This window comes from Phodopus roborovskii, unplaced genomic scaffold (genome assembly GCF_943737965.1).
Source record: "Phodopus roborovskii unplaced genomic scaffold, PHOROB, whole genome shotgun sequence".
NCBI classification, from domain to species: Eukaryota; Metazoa; Chordata; class Mammalia; order Rodentia; family Cricetidae; genus Phodopus; species Phodopus roborovskii.
This window is the reverse complement of record NW_026126629.1, coordinates 11,191,072-11,208,365: the sequence shown is the minus strand read 5'-3', so window position 1 is coordinate 11,208,365 and position 17,294 is coordinate 11,191,072. Positions and strand designations below refer to the sequence as shown.

Below are 17,294 nucleotides of genomic sequence, written 5' to 3'. Positions count from 1 at the left end.
TACTCATTCACTCATTTCAGCTGATGTGAGCCCTCTAAGACCCAGGACTAACATTTCCTTTGCTCAGCTTCCTCTCATCCTTAATATAGCACAGATGTACAAATAACAAACATGTGATTTACCAGCTTCTATTCCCTCCCACCCCCCGGCCATAAAAACAATACTAAGGACTGGTGAACCTCTGCAGACTGCAAAAGTCATTAATGGCTCACTAAACGTTCATACTTGTTCCTGTCCCTAAAAGACCAAGGCTAGGTTAAACCACAGAGCTTCCAAGAAGGCAGGAACAAAGGAAAATACATTTCCCAGCAAAGCCTCACCTCAGTCCACCCCTTCATGCTGACGCCACCATTAAAACACAGATGTCTGGAGAAAAAAATGAAGAGTATACACAGAAGCAGCACCAATAACCCCAACAATTAAACTGATCCATGAGGACTATTTTTTACTTCTTTAGCAGCTTAACCACTTTTGATTGCAGAAAGAACTCAGAGCCCTTACCTAAAATGTAGAAAATATAGAAAAGTACAGTAGAATAACTAGCTTCTCACTTAATAATCTGGAAATATCCACTAAACTTAAAATTTTTTCTTTAAATTTGGATACTCAAAATTAAACCTATGTAAATGTATAAGGCTTAATGAAATTGACGTCTTATTTAATTTTCTACCATAAGTTTTGTGTAATAATAATAATAAGCATTTTACATTTTCTAACACCCTGAATTAAGCTCATTAAAAGCCAAATCTAATAGCCTCATATCACCATTGTGTAAATAAAATCATATTTTCTAATTTTTTTATTTAACCTAAAATATTTATAATGTAACATGAAGCACAGTATTGTCAAATATTTGATAGAGCTCACGGCTTTTCTTTGGCCAACTACCTACTTGAAAAGTCTGCCTTCAGAAAATTTATGCCCCCTATATATTGTAATTGTTTTTTAGATTCACTTGAGTGTGAGACAATACACATATTGATTTCTTGTACAAATATAAATATATTCATCCTTATCGTACTCACCTTCTTTCATGGGCATTTTAAAAAATGATTTAATCTTTATAGAATATCTTCAACGTAATCTACTTGGCTTAATATAAATCACAATTAATTCATTGGTTTGTAAAACACTTAATATATTACCTATCCACAATTACAGGAACAACCCAACATAAAAATGGTCAGAAGCTAATATAATGACACTGGCAAACATCACTCATTTGTGAAAGGGAAAATTCTTATATTGATTCTGACTATTCATTCATCAGTAGTTAAATATGAAAACAGAATATAATGCCAAATATTCAGTTAAGCATGATTCAATTAAAAACAAAATTTATTATAAATAATTATTCACATCATTATCTTTTTTAAATAATAGAATAGAATTTATCAGTGTGCCAACATCAGCTTTTCTTCAACAATAAATTTGGGCAAGGAATTTTCCTGTCCCACACCTTTTTTTTAAAAAAATTAAATTTATTCACTAAATTTTCATTCTGACTACAGTTTCTCCTCTTCTCCTTCCATTCCATCTCCCCAGCATCCGTTTGCTTCCCATCACGCCATGCCTGAATCTACTCTCTTCTGTTTCTGTTCAGGGGACAGACCTCCCACAAGTGTCAACCAAGCAACCAATCCCACTTCTGTCATTCTTTGTCAATGAGATCTACTCATTTTACTCACATCATCTTTGGTTTTGACAATAAAGTTTCCTGACATTAAATTGCCCCTTGCTTTCAGAATGGCTGATCAAAGATTATAATAAAAACTTACTAAGCTTTCAGAATGGCTGATCAAAGATTATAATAAAAACTTACTAAGCTTTCAGAATGGCTGATCAAAGATTATAATAAAAACTTACTAATTTATGTTTCAATTTATGTACACACATGCACACTAAAAGGGATTAAACTGGGGAATATGTGCATATTAGCCAAGCACTCAACAATCTATCACTAAGCTATATCCTCAAACATTCAATACTTTTCATAAGTTATTCATATTTAACAATCTCAATCATCTTTCAATTTATCCAATAGACTATTCTTTTCATATATAAATTTAAAAACAAAAACTGCTACACAAATAAGAAATAAAGTAATGAGTGGGTCTGCTTTCTTTGGGATATCTTCTGGAAAATATCACATATCATCAATTTCCTCTTAGAACTTCTGTATGGCTGACTGTGGTCCTTGTATTATGGGGCTCAAGTGTTTCCTGGGTACCCCATCATTTATTTACCTATGAAGTGCTTCTTCTATATTCAGATCACCACCGTAATATAATATGTTCCAGTCACATTATAGGACCAGTTTCAGATCAGTTCATTACTAACATGAATGCACTAAGGATATTTGAGTCTATCCTTCGAAAACAAGCCACATAAAGAATGCCATGGTAACATAAAATATCTTGATTCACAGGAAGACTCCACATGGCTACTCTTATTTCTATTGTTACCTAAGTCTCAAATTTATTCCAAGAATGGGATCCTGTGAACAAACAAGCCTCCCACAGTTCAAAGTAAAACGCTATATAGAACTAAAGTAAACCTGACCAAAAAATGATGATGATATTTGTAGAGAACTAATAACCTCTGGGAATTCACATGGCTGATCATATTTTGGGCTATAAATAGTCTTGGGAAGATGATCTTAGGAGGCAGACTAGGACGTTTATCAATTGTTATTTAAGTAAGATACTGCTATTCTCACAATCCTATAGCATATTAATGCTAAAGTAAATGTGTAGATTATTTTAAGTAGACAAGGAAATAAACATACTATTCTTTTGGCCTATGTTGCATCCATGATGTGTGTGTAACTTCCAGAAATTGCTAATAAGAAAAATCTTAACCATGGACAGTGCAAAACTTCTGTAACTAAAGTTAATTCAGAATTCAGTTTTGCAGAACTATTTCTGACTAACCCTTTTTAAGCCTGGGAATAGCAACCTATGAATAGTAGCTAGCATTTCTCAAAATATTAAATCTTATAACAACAATAAGCGAGGAAAGAGTTTCCAACAGACAGACTTCATAATGGATACTTTAAAAAATAACAATAATATTAAGGTTCTCCAGTTCATACACATATCCAAAAAGATCTTTCATGGAGAAACAGCCTGTTAATCCTGTGGAACCTCACTTATAGGAACTGCTAAGATGGGAACAATAAAAATCTTCCCTGTTTCCATTTGAATTCTACTCAAACTTTAAGTACTTAGTGACAATAGGACTATGTAGGAATTGGCACAAAATGGATCCCGGAAGTATTGTGTCTTTTGATCTCCAAGTCATTGTGTGCTTCAGACTTACAGGTTGTCCATGGTCTCACTCATCTTTCCCAAATTCAGCTCTTCTCTGTGTTATACTTATGTCCAAGTTAATGAGAACCTAATAAGCAATGGGTTAGAAATGGCGCACTCCTATTTCTGAGAAATCAGGAGTGAGGCAGATTCTCATGCTGCTTCTTCCAATGCATGCTATGGTATGACAACAGAGCGAAGAGATGTAGGACAGTGAACAAGCCCCAGTATTTGAACTCAGTGAAGTGACTAATATACTGCTGCATGAAAATCCCAAGTCTTCCCTGATACAGAAGCAGCAGAGTTTTACAGGAGGGCTATAGAGTTAGGCTGTAACTATCTCCCTCACAATGTCATGAGGGAAACTTTAAGTTGTGAGAGAATAAACCAGTATTTTAAATTGTACAGTTCTTTCCTATAGGAAACAAAGATATGCTTTTTGTGGCTGTCATTTTTGCCATCCTTGTTGATAATAAGCATCTCTATTGTGGTTGCAATGATTGCCGTCTTCTAAAAAAGTCAGTTTTTCCTTATAATAGTCTTTTCCTAACTGTTTCTTACCACCTTCCTTCTTCACCCTCTTTGCACATAGACACAGACACAATAGAAAGAAAGGTCAACCTCATAGTTGCCCATACAGCTCCACAGCTGCCAGATGAATTACAGTTTTACTAACAAGATTGGGGCAACAAACTTCTCTATGCCAGTGTTATGACAAGTATGCAATTTGTCTAAATAATTTTGTGAACGCAAGGTAATTGTAGTTTCAATTAAATTGTAGTTGAGTGTTTTGAAGAAACTCCAAAAGGTGAGGTTATTTCTTTTAAGGAAAGAAAATAGATGGGCAAGGAATAAAGCTTTAAAAGATCCCCAAGGAACTTATTACAATGTCTGTGAAAAACATTTGCCTGTAAATTCCCTCATTAATGTCCCTTGTTGTGTCTTGTTTTATATCTAAGTTTGACACCAGATCTTGCAATAAAGTTCAAACTGGCTTTGAACTCATGCTCAACTGGCCTTGACCTCAGAAGAATAAGATTCCACGTATGTATCACTCCATGCAATGCCTTGAAAAAGAAACCAGTAATTAGTGGGAGATCTTTGGAAACACATGCTATCCTTAAATAAATAGACATATATTCAAGAATAAACTATGGCCCCAAACCAATATATGGAAAAAATGACTATATAATGTTTGTCTCCTTCCTTCTTCCTTCCTACATTTTATTTATTTGTTTGTTTGTTTTTGAGACAGGGTCTTGCACTGTAACCCTGCCTTGCATGGAGTTCTCTATGTAGACCAAAGTGTCTCCAATGTACACAGATCCAAACCCATAGAGAACTTTGTCCACTGAATGTTGGAATTAAAGGCATGTGCCACCACACTTGTATAACAGTCTCCTTTTAAATAATGATTTCTACAAATTTTATACAATCAACAAACCAACAAACAACATTTAAGGCTTCATAGTAAATGCTTAATAAATGAATATAAAAGGTAAAATATATCATATAAGTTATGAAAGTAAATAATAACTTACATTTAATCATACAAATACAGTGATGAATCAAATGAATGCTATGAAAAGTTGTTATATAAGCCAATATAATATAGAAAAAATAAATTTTCAGTAATATCCTATCAGTACTTTAGATAAATTTCTAAAGCACCAAAACAGTTAATATCAATCATAGAAATGGAAAGATAAGTTTCAACTTCCTAAATCACCTAAGAAAGTCCAATATGGCTTACTAAAGAGAGCTTGATTAAAATATTATACAAATATATGAAAATGCCAAACAAAAATATAGAATAAAATACACACACACACACACACACACACACACACACACACTACTAAAAGAACAACTTGAAATGACATGAATTTAAATATGGTTATTTAAGACAATTTCCTGCAATAAATAAGTAGTATCTGTGCCTTAATAAAAAAAAAATAAATATCAGAACAATAAACATAAAGTTGAGAGTCAGAAACAATATTCAGTCATAAACATTCTTCAGTATAGTAAGGGGCAGGGAGTGTGGGACTGACTGAAATCTGGAAGAATAAAGAAATGGAAAGCCAAACTATACACATGCAATCATTTTCACTGACCGATGATTTGGGAAAACCTATGCAGACCTGTTATAAACCATAATTTGAACCCAATGCATACTGGATCCTTTCCCCTTCATTTTTCCTTGGGTTCACAGTTCTACATAAAATGTCCCCACATATGGATGAGCAGAATGTCTAGGGGCTCAAACTTTGCCAATACTATTTTTCAAGGTAACACATTTCTATTTTTCCCAACACGAAACTCTGAAGACACAGCCAAATAGAAATGAATTTCAGTTCTATACAGAAGTGATTCAAATGCGTTTTAAAGACCTGCATTTATGTCTCACCCTTTGCCTTTATATATTTCTGGACCAATTTTCATCTTTCATTTCAGTATTCTTGATAGAATACAGAGATATGCTTTGGATCTAGATATGAGGATTTGAGGAAAGAATTTCTAAAAGAGGAATAGGTCAAAAGCCTTCTTTTGTTTCATTGTGCTGTAACCAGAAATAGGTTTGAAAAACCCAGAGGCAAGGGCAACTTTCTCACACATGTATTGTCTCTCTGGGGACAGCACTTATTTAAAATCTGTCCTGGGACTTCTGATATGGTTCACTGCCAGTATTACAGAGTTCCACAAGCCAGCTTGCTTGCTGTTTATTTTGATTTTTGGTTTATTTCCTTCCTTCCAAGTTTACAAGTAAATAGTATATGGTTTTAGAAATACATTTAAGAAACAGCACACACACAAAAAAAAAATTGGTGACTATACTCCCAAATCAAGCCTTCAAGACATTCTCCACTAGCAAAATCACCTCCAACCCCTTACCACAGTTCTCTAAGACCACGGAGGGATGCTTCAAATACCTACTTTAAATGAAGTAAAATTAAATTCAAAAGAGCCCACAAAGCAGTCTGGAAAAGCTATGCCTATCCCCACAATATTAGGGATGTTATTTTATTTCTGGTTAAGACCACAAAATGCATTCTTGTCTCAAAACTCACAGTATAATAAGCTAAAGGCAAAAAGTCTCATAATCCTGAAATAATGACAAAGAAAAAAAACATATCAAAAATGCAACAGAAGCTCATATGAAAAATAAATTCAATTGCATGTCATAAGAAACTTTGATCTTGAGCTCCCATTTTGGTCACTGTACATTTATGAGGTCAGTACCTTCTCCGTAAGGATTCCTCTGAAGGCCTTGACTCGTGTAACCAGAACATAAGATAGAGGCTTAACTTTTTAAAGCAGTTATAACTGAGGCTGCTCATAGAGCCACTGAGCACTCTTGATGCAAGAGTGAAGATGCTGAGAAGAAAAACGAACAGAAAGGGCTCTCTTTAAAAGTCACAATTAATATGATTTGATCAAACTTTATTTAGCTAGATAAGTAAATTAAAACAACCTCCCTGTCATGTTTAAATACCAATAGGACATTTTATCTTCAAATTCCTTCTCTAAGAATACTATTCAATACTTGTGATCTTATTCATGAGAATTCACTATATATCCATTCAAAGTGACTACAAGAACAAACCATTAAGAGCTGCACTTGATTTGAACTTCACTAGTGGCTCCCGCTTCTTTTTTCCCACCTGTAACAGTGCTTTCAGCTAAGTAAAAGAATTTCAAGAATCCACAGCAACTCCTGTTTGCATTGTCAATACTGTACAGTAAAGTTTGAAATTGGAAGAAACAATGCATTTTAATCAAAGGGAAAGTGTTTGTACACTTTACAAAATCACTGCTCTCTATCTGTAGTGCATAGTCTCCTTAGGCTCAAAATAAATAAATAAATAAATAAATAAATAAATAAATAAATAACAAAAACAAAACAAAAGAAAAAAATAGCAACAACAAAAACCTTAATCTATACCATGGCCAGAAAATGTTTTCAATCATACTGAACTGATCCTAGAGTAGCAGTATGTTTAAGGTATTTGTTTTCAAGAGTCTGAAGGAAAGGACAGCTCTGGGTCACTGAATAGGCTGCTAGAAGTTCCAAAGAAGTTTGGTACACCCTCCTTGTTCAAAGTATGGAGACAGGAAGCTAAAAGTAAAATGCCACACTTTCTTTGTTTGCTTGATATTAAGTCTTATTTTTCCCTCAATCTCTCATCAAAAATAAACAAACAAAATGAGCCTTTCACACAACAAGTAAAGACCTTTTTTTTTTCTTCTTTTTTTGTAAAGTCCTGTTATCCATTGGCCAGTGAACACTCATCTTTCTCAGTAAACAAACTTCTACTCAAAGAGCTATGATGATTTTACAGATAGCAGCCATTGCCAAAGATGATCACAAATGTATTCATCCCCTAAGCCTTGAAATGTTCTATTCAAAAAGCCAAGACCCTGTCCATTAAACAATATGTGTGTTAGTCTCAACAAAGAGGGCATCATCCTTAACTGCCTCCAGCTGGTGCACAAGAAGCCAGGATGATCATTCTGAAAAGTTGGGGTGGGAAGCAAGGGGGAAAACAAACCTACTGAAGTACATTCTTAGGTGATGTGCACAAACCAATCTATCATTTGGGAACTTTAATGCCATAATGAAAAGAAGTGAACAATTTGAATGAGAGCTACTTGGGCCATAATTCAACCTACTATACCAGTGCTGATAACCCCACAAGTGAAATATCTTCCAACTTGTTAATCAGCCAAAAATCTTACATGAAAAAATAAATTGTTTGTCATTTGAATTATCATACAGCCTACCTATTTAAACTCACCTATTATGGAAAATACACATTCCTTTCATTGAAATGCCGCTTCTTAGTGCAGCTAAACCAGGCCATTAACTGCTAGATCTGGATACTCGCATTTTTATTTCTTTACTCAACCCTCTTTATAAAGATTTCAAGCAGAGAAAGAGCTGGACCCTAGTTAGAAATGAAACAAATACTGCTTATATGTCTATGCAAGCACCAAGACCCTTTATAGAGTGCCCACCTTTTTTCCTTGAGGCATAGAGTTGTGTCAATAATCATGACTTATTAAACAGGCTGCCATCCATTCCCTTCTACTGAATGTAGAACAAGATCATGGAGGGGCAGGAATAATTACCTTGGGTTCTTCTTTAAAGGCTGCCTCAGAATGGAAGGTAAGAAATCAATACAGAAAGGACAGGGAAATGCCCCCACTGTGTTCCCCACAGCCCTGGGGGTGAGAAGTAGAGCCACAATCCATTATTCATATCAACTGCTTCAGAACAGATGAAAATTATAAGGTCTTCAACAGAGACAGGAACCTATTTCAGTCCCATGAATGTGCTCACAAGCACCACCAGTCCTTTATCCGGCCACAACACTCAAGCTACATTTGTTGAAAGGAACCTGAACACCCCCCTCCTCCTGGGAAAAATGTGCTTTCAGAAATCACTGCTTTGTGAAAAGCAGGGGGAAGCTGCAAGGGGCCAGCTCCACTGCCTTTCTAGGTTGTGGCAGAATTCTTCCTTCTCTTTGCCTTCCTGGCTCCCACTGACCATCATGGGATAGATGCATTTTTCTAAAGCAGTGTAAAAGCAAAAGTCTCTGTCCCTGGCCATTACTTACAAGTACACTACATTCAAAAAAAAAAAAAGTCACAAATGTTAAGTAACACCCAAGGTAAGATCATGGATCAAGGAAACAAAAATTAACACAACTGAAAGCAACCATCATATTCCTACCAGCACAGAGCAGTGAGGAACACTTTTTTCTTTACCCAGATGTTACAGCTCAAAACATGAATACTAAGGGCAACCTATCCAGACCATTTATTTTCTTTTCTTTTCTTTTTTCCAGAATGGTTTTGCTTGGAACTTGAACTAACATATAGGGGCTTGTCCTGAATAACCTTCACAGGTTACACTAGTATTTTCTGATCTGAATCCTCAGGCACAAACAGAGGGTTCTTGGGATTGCTATTCACTAAGCCGAGAGGGTGGGGTGGAGGTCAATTAGTTACCTGCAACGTTCTTAAAAATAGAAAGCTTACAGTTCCAAAGAGAAAGCTACCATGTTTAGGGGGTACACTGGCCGACAGTGGCACCAACGGAGCCAGGCTGAAATGCTATACCCAAAGGGTGACATGTTACAAAGAGCTTGGACATCCTACTAAATCAGGTCCTAATCTCCTCACCATATACTGTGTGGGAGGCAGAGATCAGGTTTATACCCCTCACCCCTCTGGGAAAGGAACAAAAGCAAAAGCTTGGCACAGCTGAACACAAGGAAGAAAAAACCTCCAGGACCCTGGGGGCCGCAGCTCTGCAGCATCCCCTTTGCATTTCCTTGCAGTTAACTCACTCCAGTGGCCTCAGGCACAATTTCCACACCTGGCAAAGGCCAGGGACCGGTTGAGGGGAGGGATCCATCTGGGAGTGCCTCAATTCCCCACCTCTCCCAATTGCCTCTAATTAACCCTTCCAAGGCACTGCCCCAGCAAGGATGCTGGAAGAGTCAAGAGCTACAGCCTGAGGACACATCACTACCAAATACCTGCATCCGATCTGCACAGCCACACTGGTCATAACTTCCCTTTGTGGGCTATCATAGGCCAGTTTTGGCTGTGCTTAGGAAAGCTTCCCACAGGAGGGCGGGAAGGCTTGGGTGCACCGGAGCAGTCTAATTCCTCTCCCGGCCACTATAGGGAACTCAACCTGGGCACACTTGCAAACCTGCAGTGAGAAGCATTTGCACTCGCCTTAGCCTTAACCCTTTGAAGGGAGTCAGGAGTCTATTCTCATCTGGGACCCACTGAAGTAGCAGCCTGGCTCTGGAGATCTCCCCCATTTGCCTGATGCCCCCACTCCTCTCACACACACAGCAGAGACCAACACCTTTGGCCCCCTTGAGGCCATTTGTAACCACAGCCTCACACTCTGCCCCATACCGGGTATTGGGGAAGTGGCAACCAGGAGAAAAGAGAGCCAGAAGGCAGAAAGAAACTCGGCAGTAAATCACAGCTGAGACAAGGACTCTTCTACTTACGAAATTTGGGGCTGGTGCTAGTTTCTGGGGTGGTGGTAGTAGAAGAGGTGGATGAGGGTGAGGAGGAAGAGGCGGCCGCAGCATCCTGAAAGGGTGACAGAGTCCAGGAGGGAGTGGAATCGTGGAGGTAGGAGGAGGTAGCATACGCCGCAGTGGGCCAGGAAGGCATCGCCTGCGTACTAGGGGCTCCTGGCATCGGGGGTCTGGAGCCTGGCGTGCTGCTACTGAAGAAAGGGGAAGTAGTGGACAGGACCGTCGGGGAGGCCGCAGTGTTCCGTGCCGTGGTAGAGCGCGGGCTAGCCCGAATGGGCACTCGGTGCCCAGGGAAGCGAGTGGGGGCCCGAGTGATGGTGGTCAAGCGGGTGCTAATCCGGTTAGGCGTCCTGGAGGAGGCGGCGCCGCCGGCAGAGGGGGTGGCGGGGGACATGGTGGAAGTGGTGGTAGTGGTGGTTTCCATAGCCTTGGGGAAAGAGCTGGGCTTGGAGAGGAAGAAGGGGTCCTGGCCCATTCCCTTGGAGTCCACCAGGTCCGTGGGCACGTACTCCTTGACGGAGCCCACCACGATCCATTTAAGCAGCATGAGGCTGAGCCCAAGGCCGATGAAGCCGATGAACAGAGGCACCACGCACAACCACGTCTGCTGCCGGTTCCACACGATGCAGTCGCTACAGCGTAACTCCCGGGGGGGCTCGGCCGCCCCTTCTCCGCCGCCGTCCGGGCCCCCGCCCGCCGCTGCCGCCGCCGCAGCCGCCGCGGTGCCCTCCTCGGCCGAGGCGGCGGCTGCCGAAGCGGCACCAGGTGGCGAGGCAGCGGCCGCCCCTTCACTCATCCTAGGAGCCGGTCTTCACCTTCGCCCCCCCGAGGGCCGCGCCAGAGGCATGGGGCCGCGCGGGCCGGGCGCGGGCGCGGGCGCGGGCTCCGGCGGCGGCGGGCTCCGGCGCAGGCAGCGGCCGCGGCGGCCGCATGCAAATCGGCTCCCTGCCCCCACGCCCCTCCCCCCGAGAGGCGGGCGGCGGGCGGGGAGGAGAGGACGGGGGAGGGGACGCGGGCCGGGGAGGGGGCGGCGAGGAGCGCAGAAGAGGGGCAAGACCGGCCCCGGCGCCGCCGGCCGGTCAGGGAGCGGCGGGGCGCGTCTGCAGCCCGCCTTGCTGCCTCCTGCGCTCCGGGGTCCCCCGACTGCTGATGGTGCTGATGCTGCCTCGGATGCTGATGCTGATGCCGCCGTGGATGCTGCCTGTCGCCTGGGTACACTCCAGCCTCGCCGGCATCCTCGGGGCGCCGCGCCCGGCCCGCTCCCTGGGGCGCCTAGCCGCGCCGCCGCTGCCCCCACCCCAGAGCCTCACGTCGCCCTCAGGGGCCCCGGCGGACAGCTTCTGGATGCCAGGCGCCGGCAAGCGGCATTCCGACACAGGGGGTCAGTTTGGCAGCTGCTCGCCTACCCCGGAGTGCAGAGATGCTTAGTGGTTGCTCGGCGAGCCCGGGCGATGAGGTGCACCTGTTCTTCAGCCGGCCCGCAGCCAACCCTCGGTCAGCGCTCTCCGGGAGAAACCAATCCTAGCGCAGCGCAGAGGGCGAGCAGCCGGGCTCGCCTCGCTCCCGCCGCCCGCGGCTCTGCGCAGCCACTGCCGCCACCACCCCTGAGTCAAACTCCGGCAAGCGACGCCGCCGCCGCCCCGGAGCGGAGAACTCGGGGGCGCACCCTGTCCAGCACAGAAAGGTTTCCAAACAGCTCCGGTGCAGCTGCCGGTTTGAACCTGGAAAGCAGAAAGGGAAAACGGCGACAGGGGGTCCCAGGCGACACTGATTCCCCAGCTGAAGGATGCTTCAGGCGGTTTCTCGCACACAGCCAGGCGGGTGCGGGTGTGCGGAATTGCCGCGGTCGGGGTGGGATTCGGACAGAGTAGCGCCTCCCACCAACACCTAATGGTGCTTTCTTACAACGCGCTAGATAATAAATGATCCAAGTGGACCCCCATTGGAGAGGTACAGCACCCGCAGCTCCCGATCAGCCTTGTAAGGGTCCTTGAGTATCCTGTGGGGTCGGAGACTGAAGCTGCTGGGAGAAGGCGCAGGGGCGTGTTAGGTGGGAGGGCGCTTCTCAGCTCCACTGCCCCGCCACGGTGAGGCTGGACTGAGAGCTGCCTTTGCTTCTTCGGAGTTCCTGAAAGATACTGCTGAAGCAGACGATCTTCCTGCAATCAGATCTCCAAGCCATTAACTTACCTTTTTAAAAAGTATTGTCTTTAGTAAATGTAGGTATGCCCTCTTACACACGTCACAGTGCAAGAGGCAAAAAATAAGAAAAGATCCTGGCTGGTTCCTCAAATCACTTGGCTAGTTTATTCCCTTGGGTACAAGGATACATGAGTCTTTCCAGTTCAGGTGCACGATGGTACCTCCCTAAGGACCGGGTGGGTCAGGGAAAGAGCAAGAGCCGGTGCTAATATGGTACAAGATACTGGTGCAAAGCTCTGCTTCCCAACACTATTCGGATTCCTAGGCTAAAGTGGAAAGGAAAGAGACGATTTTGGTTTTATTTTTATGTTATTTATTTACTTTTACAAGCGCCAAGCAAGAATGGGATGTTGAGAAAGGCAACTTCCTCATAGTGCAACTCCCAGTACTGTATGGGGATGCTGATGCATTCTCCTGTCCTGTGATGCATTTCACCAAGATGAAGTTTCCTAGGTATCCATTTTATTCACAGGTGAAGAGAAAAAGCAAAAGCTACTCTGAGGAGATGGCAGAGTGCGGAGAATGTGTTCTAACAGGAAGTCCTTGGGGAACGGTGCCTACCAGAGTTCTTTGCACAGACATGATTAATAAATTATTTTTGATGGCAGTAATGTGGCTGTCACCTCTTTTAGCTCTAACACTGAGATTTCCCCCATAGGAAAACCTTTGGTTTTTAATTTGACAGAACATGCCCTTACCTAGCTGAGCTGAATTATGGCGTTGAGATCTTCGAGTGGGGGAAAAAGTGGAATCCATACTCTTGGCTTTCTAATGCAAAGCATAAGTAAAAATTAACCCAGCCTTAACCTTCTGTAGGCTGCCAGGCATCTGCTCAGTGCTTTTCTCATGCAGTAAATAAAAGCCTTTCCATAATATAGTAGGTGCTGCTGTTGGCAACTTGAGAAAGATTTCTTTTCTGCACTTAGTTCATCACCATCCCTCACAAATCCCACCCCCAGTATTCTGTGTTCTATGCTGTCTTCCTCCTCCACTGGAATGCATCCAAATCACAGAGGTGCTGTAATGCTTCTCTGGGTAAATGCTCTCTTCCTGAAACCACAATTGGACAGTGTCCACATTCTTTTTTGTTGCTTCCCAAAGCCGTTTTGATTTCTCTTTCCAAATTCCCTCTCTTCTCCTTGCCTCTTGGCTCTAAGAGCTTATTCATGCCTCCCTATTGAGGTCATATTTTCCTGGAGCATGAGCCATTGTACTCAGCATCAACTACTCTCTTAGGAAGTATCTCCAGTGGGAACAGGACAGGGGAGCTCAATGCCAAGTCATTGATAGTTTTCCAGTAGGGAACAGTTACACCATCTAGGGACATTTAGCAGATGTGACCATGCTCTGGGGCGGGGGGGGGGGGGGGGAGTTATACCAGAATACTTTCTGGTAGTAGGTGGTAAGCATTTGGACTGAAACTGAAAAAGTTTGTCCACAATAGTCAAAATCAAGTGATGACCCTCTTGCTGCTAAAGACCAAATGGGTGCCCATTAACTGGCATCATTTAGAAGCATCAAGGAGACAAGTTCCTCTGAGAATATCTGTGAGAGATTTTCTAGACCAGGTTAATTGAGTAAGGAAGACTCACTCAAACTGTAATCCATGGACTAATGTCCAGTTCTGAATAAAAGGAAAAAGATAGCTAAGCACCATCACATATCACTCTGTATATCCTGTGGCTGCAGTGCAAGCAGCTACCTCCAGAAGCTGCCATCACACCTGCCTTACTGTTTAAACTGTATCCTCAAGCTCTGGATAAGAGCAAAGGATGCTTTTGCTAGCTATTTCATAAAAGAGAAAATATGAGATCAGTAACTAAGACACCTACCTGACTCTGATGACTCATAGCCTATTGAAGCCAAACACTGGAGTAGAGTCACATGAAGACACAGTTTCAAGTTAGATCTCTGCTTTTGGTCATGATTTTAAAAAACAAAAACAAAAAACTTTAAACCAGTTTTCTCAACTAGGAAATGCAGCTGCTACTTAATTTTATAAAATTGTATAAATAAGGAGACTGTGGTTTCTTTGAAGCATGATCATCAACTACTTTTTTGAGCCAGAGGAAACTCAGTTCTTTCAAAGACCCTAGATCTCTCAGCTCAGAAACATGAGGCTATTTGATTTTTATCATTACAATATGATTTCTTTCAATGATGGACCCTTAATAAAGTCTTGACCAAGAACTATAAAGCTGGGAGTAACACTGGCCAAACACTTCCAATCTATCACCCCATAAAATAGTACAGCCTGACAAGTCACTTTATCCTCATCAGAGCTCTGAAGAAGGTGTCCCTACATGGGGAAGCCATCCCAGTCTATGAAGGGTGCACTTTAAGAAAATTTGATTTTGAGAAAAGGTCTGCTTTTATTACTTTCCTCTTTTTTTTCCCTCAGGTCATTCATCATGAACCAGATTTTGGGCTTGGAAGATACAATAGAGAGCGGAACTGGCCTTTCAAGGAGTTTATATTGTAGGCAGAGTGATTGACAGCAAACAACAAAATAAGCTAAAATATCAAAATAATAATAATAATGAGAACTGTCATTTGGGTCCACAAAGAACAAGCTTACTTGACATGATTATAGTAGATCTCTCTTGTGTAAATGTCTCAAACTGACTTCCCCTCATCCTTTCTTAATCCCTGAGAACTCCTCATTTCCACGAATTGGATGGTAGAGTACTCTATTAACTGTAGGTTCAATTGATACCACAGTCACTTAAAAGCCAGTCTGCCTTACAAACCCCTATTATTCTCCATGTTGCCCTCTGGAATCAGGTTCAGAGGCAGTGTAGTACCTGGAAACATCTCTCAGTATAAACATTTTATAATTGCTGGAGTTTACCTTCTGTGAAACCACAATCTATTTCTTATTGCCCTCTTGACTTAGTCTGAGCTTACTACTAGGTTTGGAACTATAAGAGTTCTATAGATATTATAGAGAAATATGTTCTTTACTCCATATCTCTCATCCAATGACTTTACCTGCTTCTTTGGGCTCTTTATCAACTCAATGCATAAGAACATACTCTCATATTCCTAGTTCAGAATACAGTGGGAGAAGCCACAATGATAGAGGAGCTTGTGATGCCACATCTCTGAAGTGCCTTCCTATAAGCAAGGAAAACGTCTTTGTCTCAAGCCTCATTATTCCCAAGAAAGGCAAAGTAATATTGCTGCTTTCAGAGAGAACGATGTGATTTCATGTTTGTATAAATAACTCTTTGGCTGCACCTCACCTGTGTTTTCTAGAAATGTGTGTGCTCTGCTTTCTTAGATTTAGAGGGAAACCTTCATAACACTCCATATATTTCTCCATGGGAGAAAGCAAAGAGATAATTTTCCATAGTTCTCCTCTGGCTTACATGATTCCTACAACAAGGCAGATACCCATCTAAGACACTTGGGGAAAAGAGGAAACAGCTTTGGTGTCAAACCCTGAAATCGTGTCCACAATAGGTGATGCCCCTAGCATGGCCCTCACATTTTTACCTTTTTTTTTTTTTTGTAGAATATTAAGATCTGCATGTGGGCTGTATTTTGCTCTCCACTACCTACTTTCTGTGGAGATTGTCTATAGTTCTAAAGCTTTTCGGGTATCCTGTAATCTTTGCCTTCTTTTGTGTACTGTGTCTAAACTTTTATGCTTAATCATTTAAGGAAAAAAAACATATCTTGGAGTGAGTCACTATATGGTTGAAAATGGCCATGTGTCCTGTGCCTGGTGCCGTAATTGTCACATGCAGGTAGGAGCAAGGATAACTTAATGAAAATCCTCATTGTCTCTGTGTACCAATGGTTCCCTGAAATGCTAGAATTATGAGATGGTGCAGGCCTTAAAGATTGTACTAAATGAAAGGTCTTTAGGGCATTTGGAGAAACCCACAAAAGGGATTTCAGAATCCTAGTCTCTCAGCTATTTCATGTTCCTGGCTAGAGAGATGACACCCCACTTTAACAAATGCTGCTGCCTTTGCCATTCAGGGACCTCTGCAGAGGTCTCAATTCAGAAAACTGTTAGATTTTGCTCTTATACCTCTAAAATTGTGGGATAAATAAGCCATTTGAGGTTATTAGTTAGGTTGTGATCTATATTTCATGGCAATGATGAAAAATATTCAGATAACAGTATTGCCTAAAGAATCTTCCAATTGCACTGCATTTTTCAGGAGAGGTTTACAGAAAAGTAGACTGCAGCACCATCCTTTAAGATGCATTGTGTGTGTGTGTGTGTGTGTGTGTGTGTGTGTGTGTGTGTGTGTGTACACTTCAGGACCAGCAGCATGGTGGTACACAGCAAAGATCTGATTCCAGAGTCCAGTGATTATTAGATTTTCACTAAGTTTGCCATCTCTATTACCAGAAAAAGCTTCTCTAAGGAAATTTGGAAAGTTTAGTGTTGGTATCTGAGTGTGTGTGTGTGTACTAGTGTACTAGTGTACTATTCCAGAATGTAGATAAGAAGTGTAAGAAGAAACTGGAGACAATTGCCCAGATTAGGAAGGAAGTTATCAACTGGATCAAGCTTTATATTAAGAATTGTCTGAGAAACTTAGTAATGGTGATAGTTTTGTTGAGCATCACTGATGCCAATGACAGAAGAACAAGTTAGAAAAATTGATTTTACTCAGGTGATTTGGGTGACTGCTATAAGGGATGCCTCAAATCTGATGATCAAAATATTTCAACATGGCAGTTAAAA

General features: G+C 41.7%; 2 protein-coding genes across 10 annotated transcripts in view; both read right to left on the bottom strand.

Annotated features, from left to right (window-relative positions):
* The window catches only part of Nrg3 (neuregulin 3), a 970,742-nt gene extending 959,445 nt beyond the window's left edge, over positions 1-11,297 (bottom strand). For all 9 annotated transcript variants that reach the window (XM_051206895.1, XM_051206901.1, XM_051206896.1 and 6 more), the window contains exon 1: positions 10,352-11,297. In XM_051206895.1, coding sequence (XP_051062852.1) covers positions 10,352-11,180 — 829 coding nt within the window. In that variant the 5' untranslated portion in view covers positions 11,181-11,297. The remainder of the gene's footprint in view (positions 1-10,351) is intronic.
* LOC127238325 (ubiquitin-40S ribosomal protein S27a-like) overlaps positions 1-17,294 on the bottom strand; it is an 857,069-nt gene that overhangs the window by 37,552 nt on the left and 802,223 nt on the right.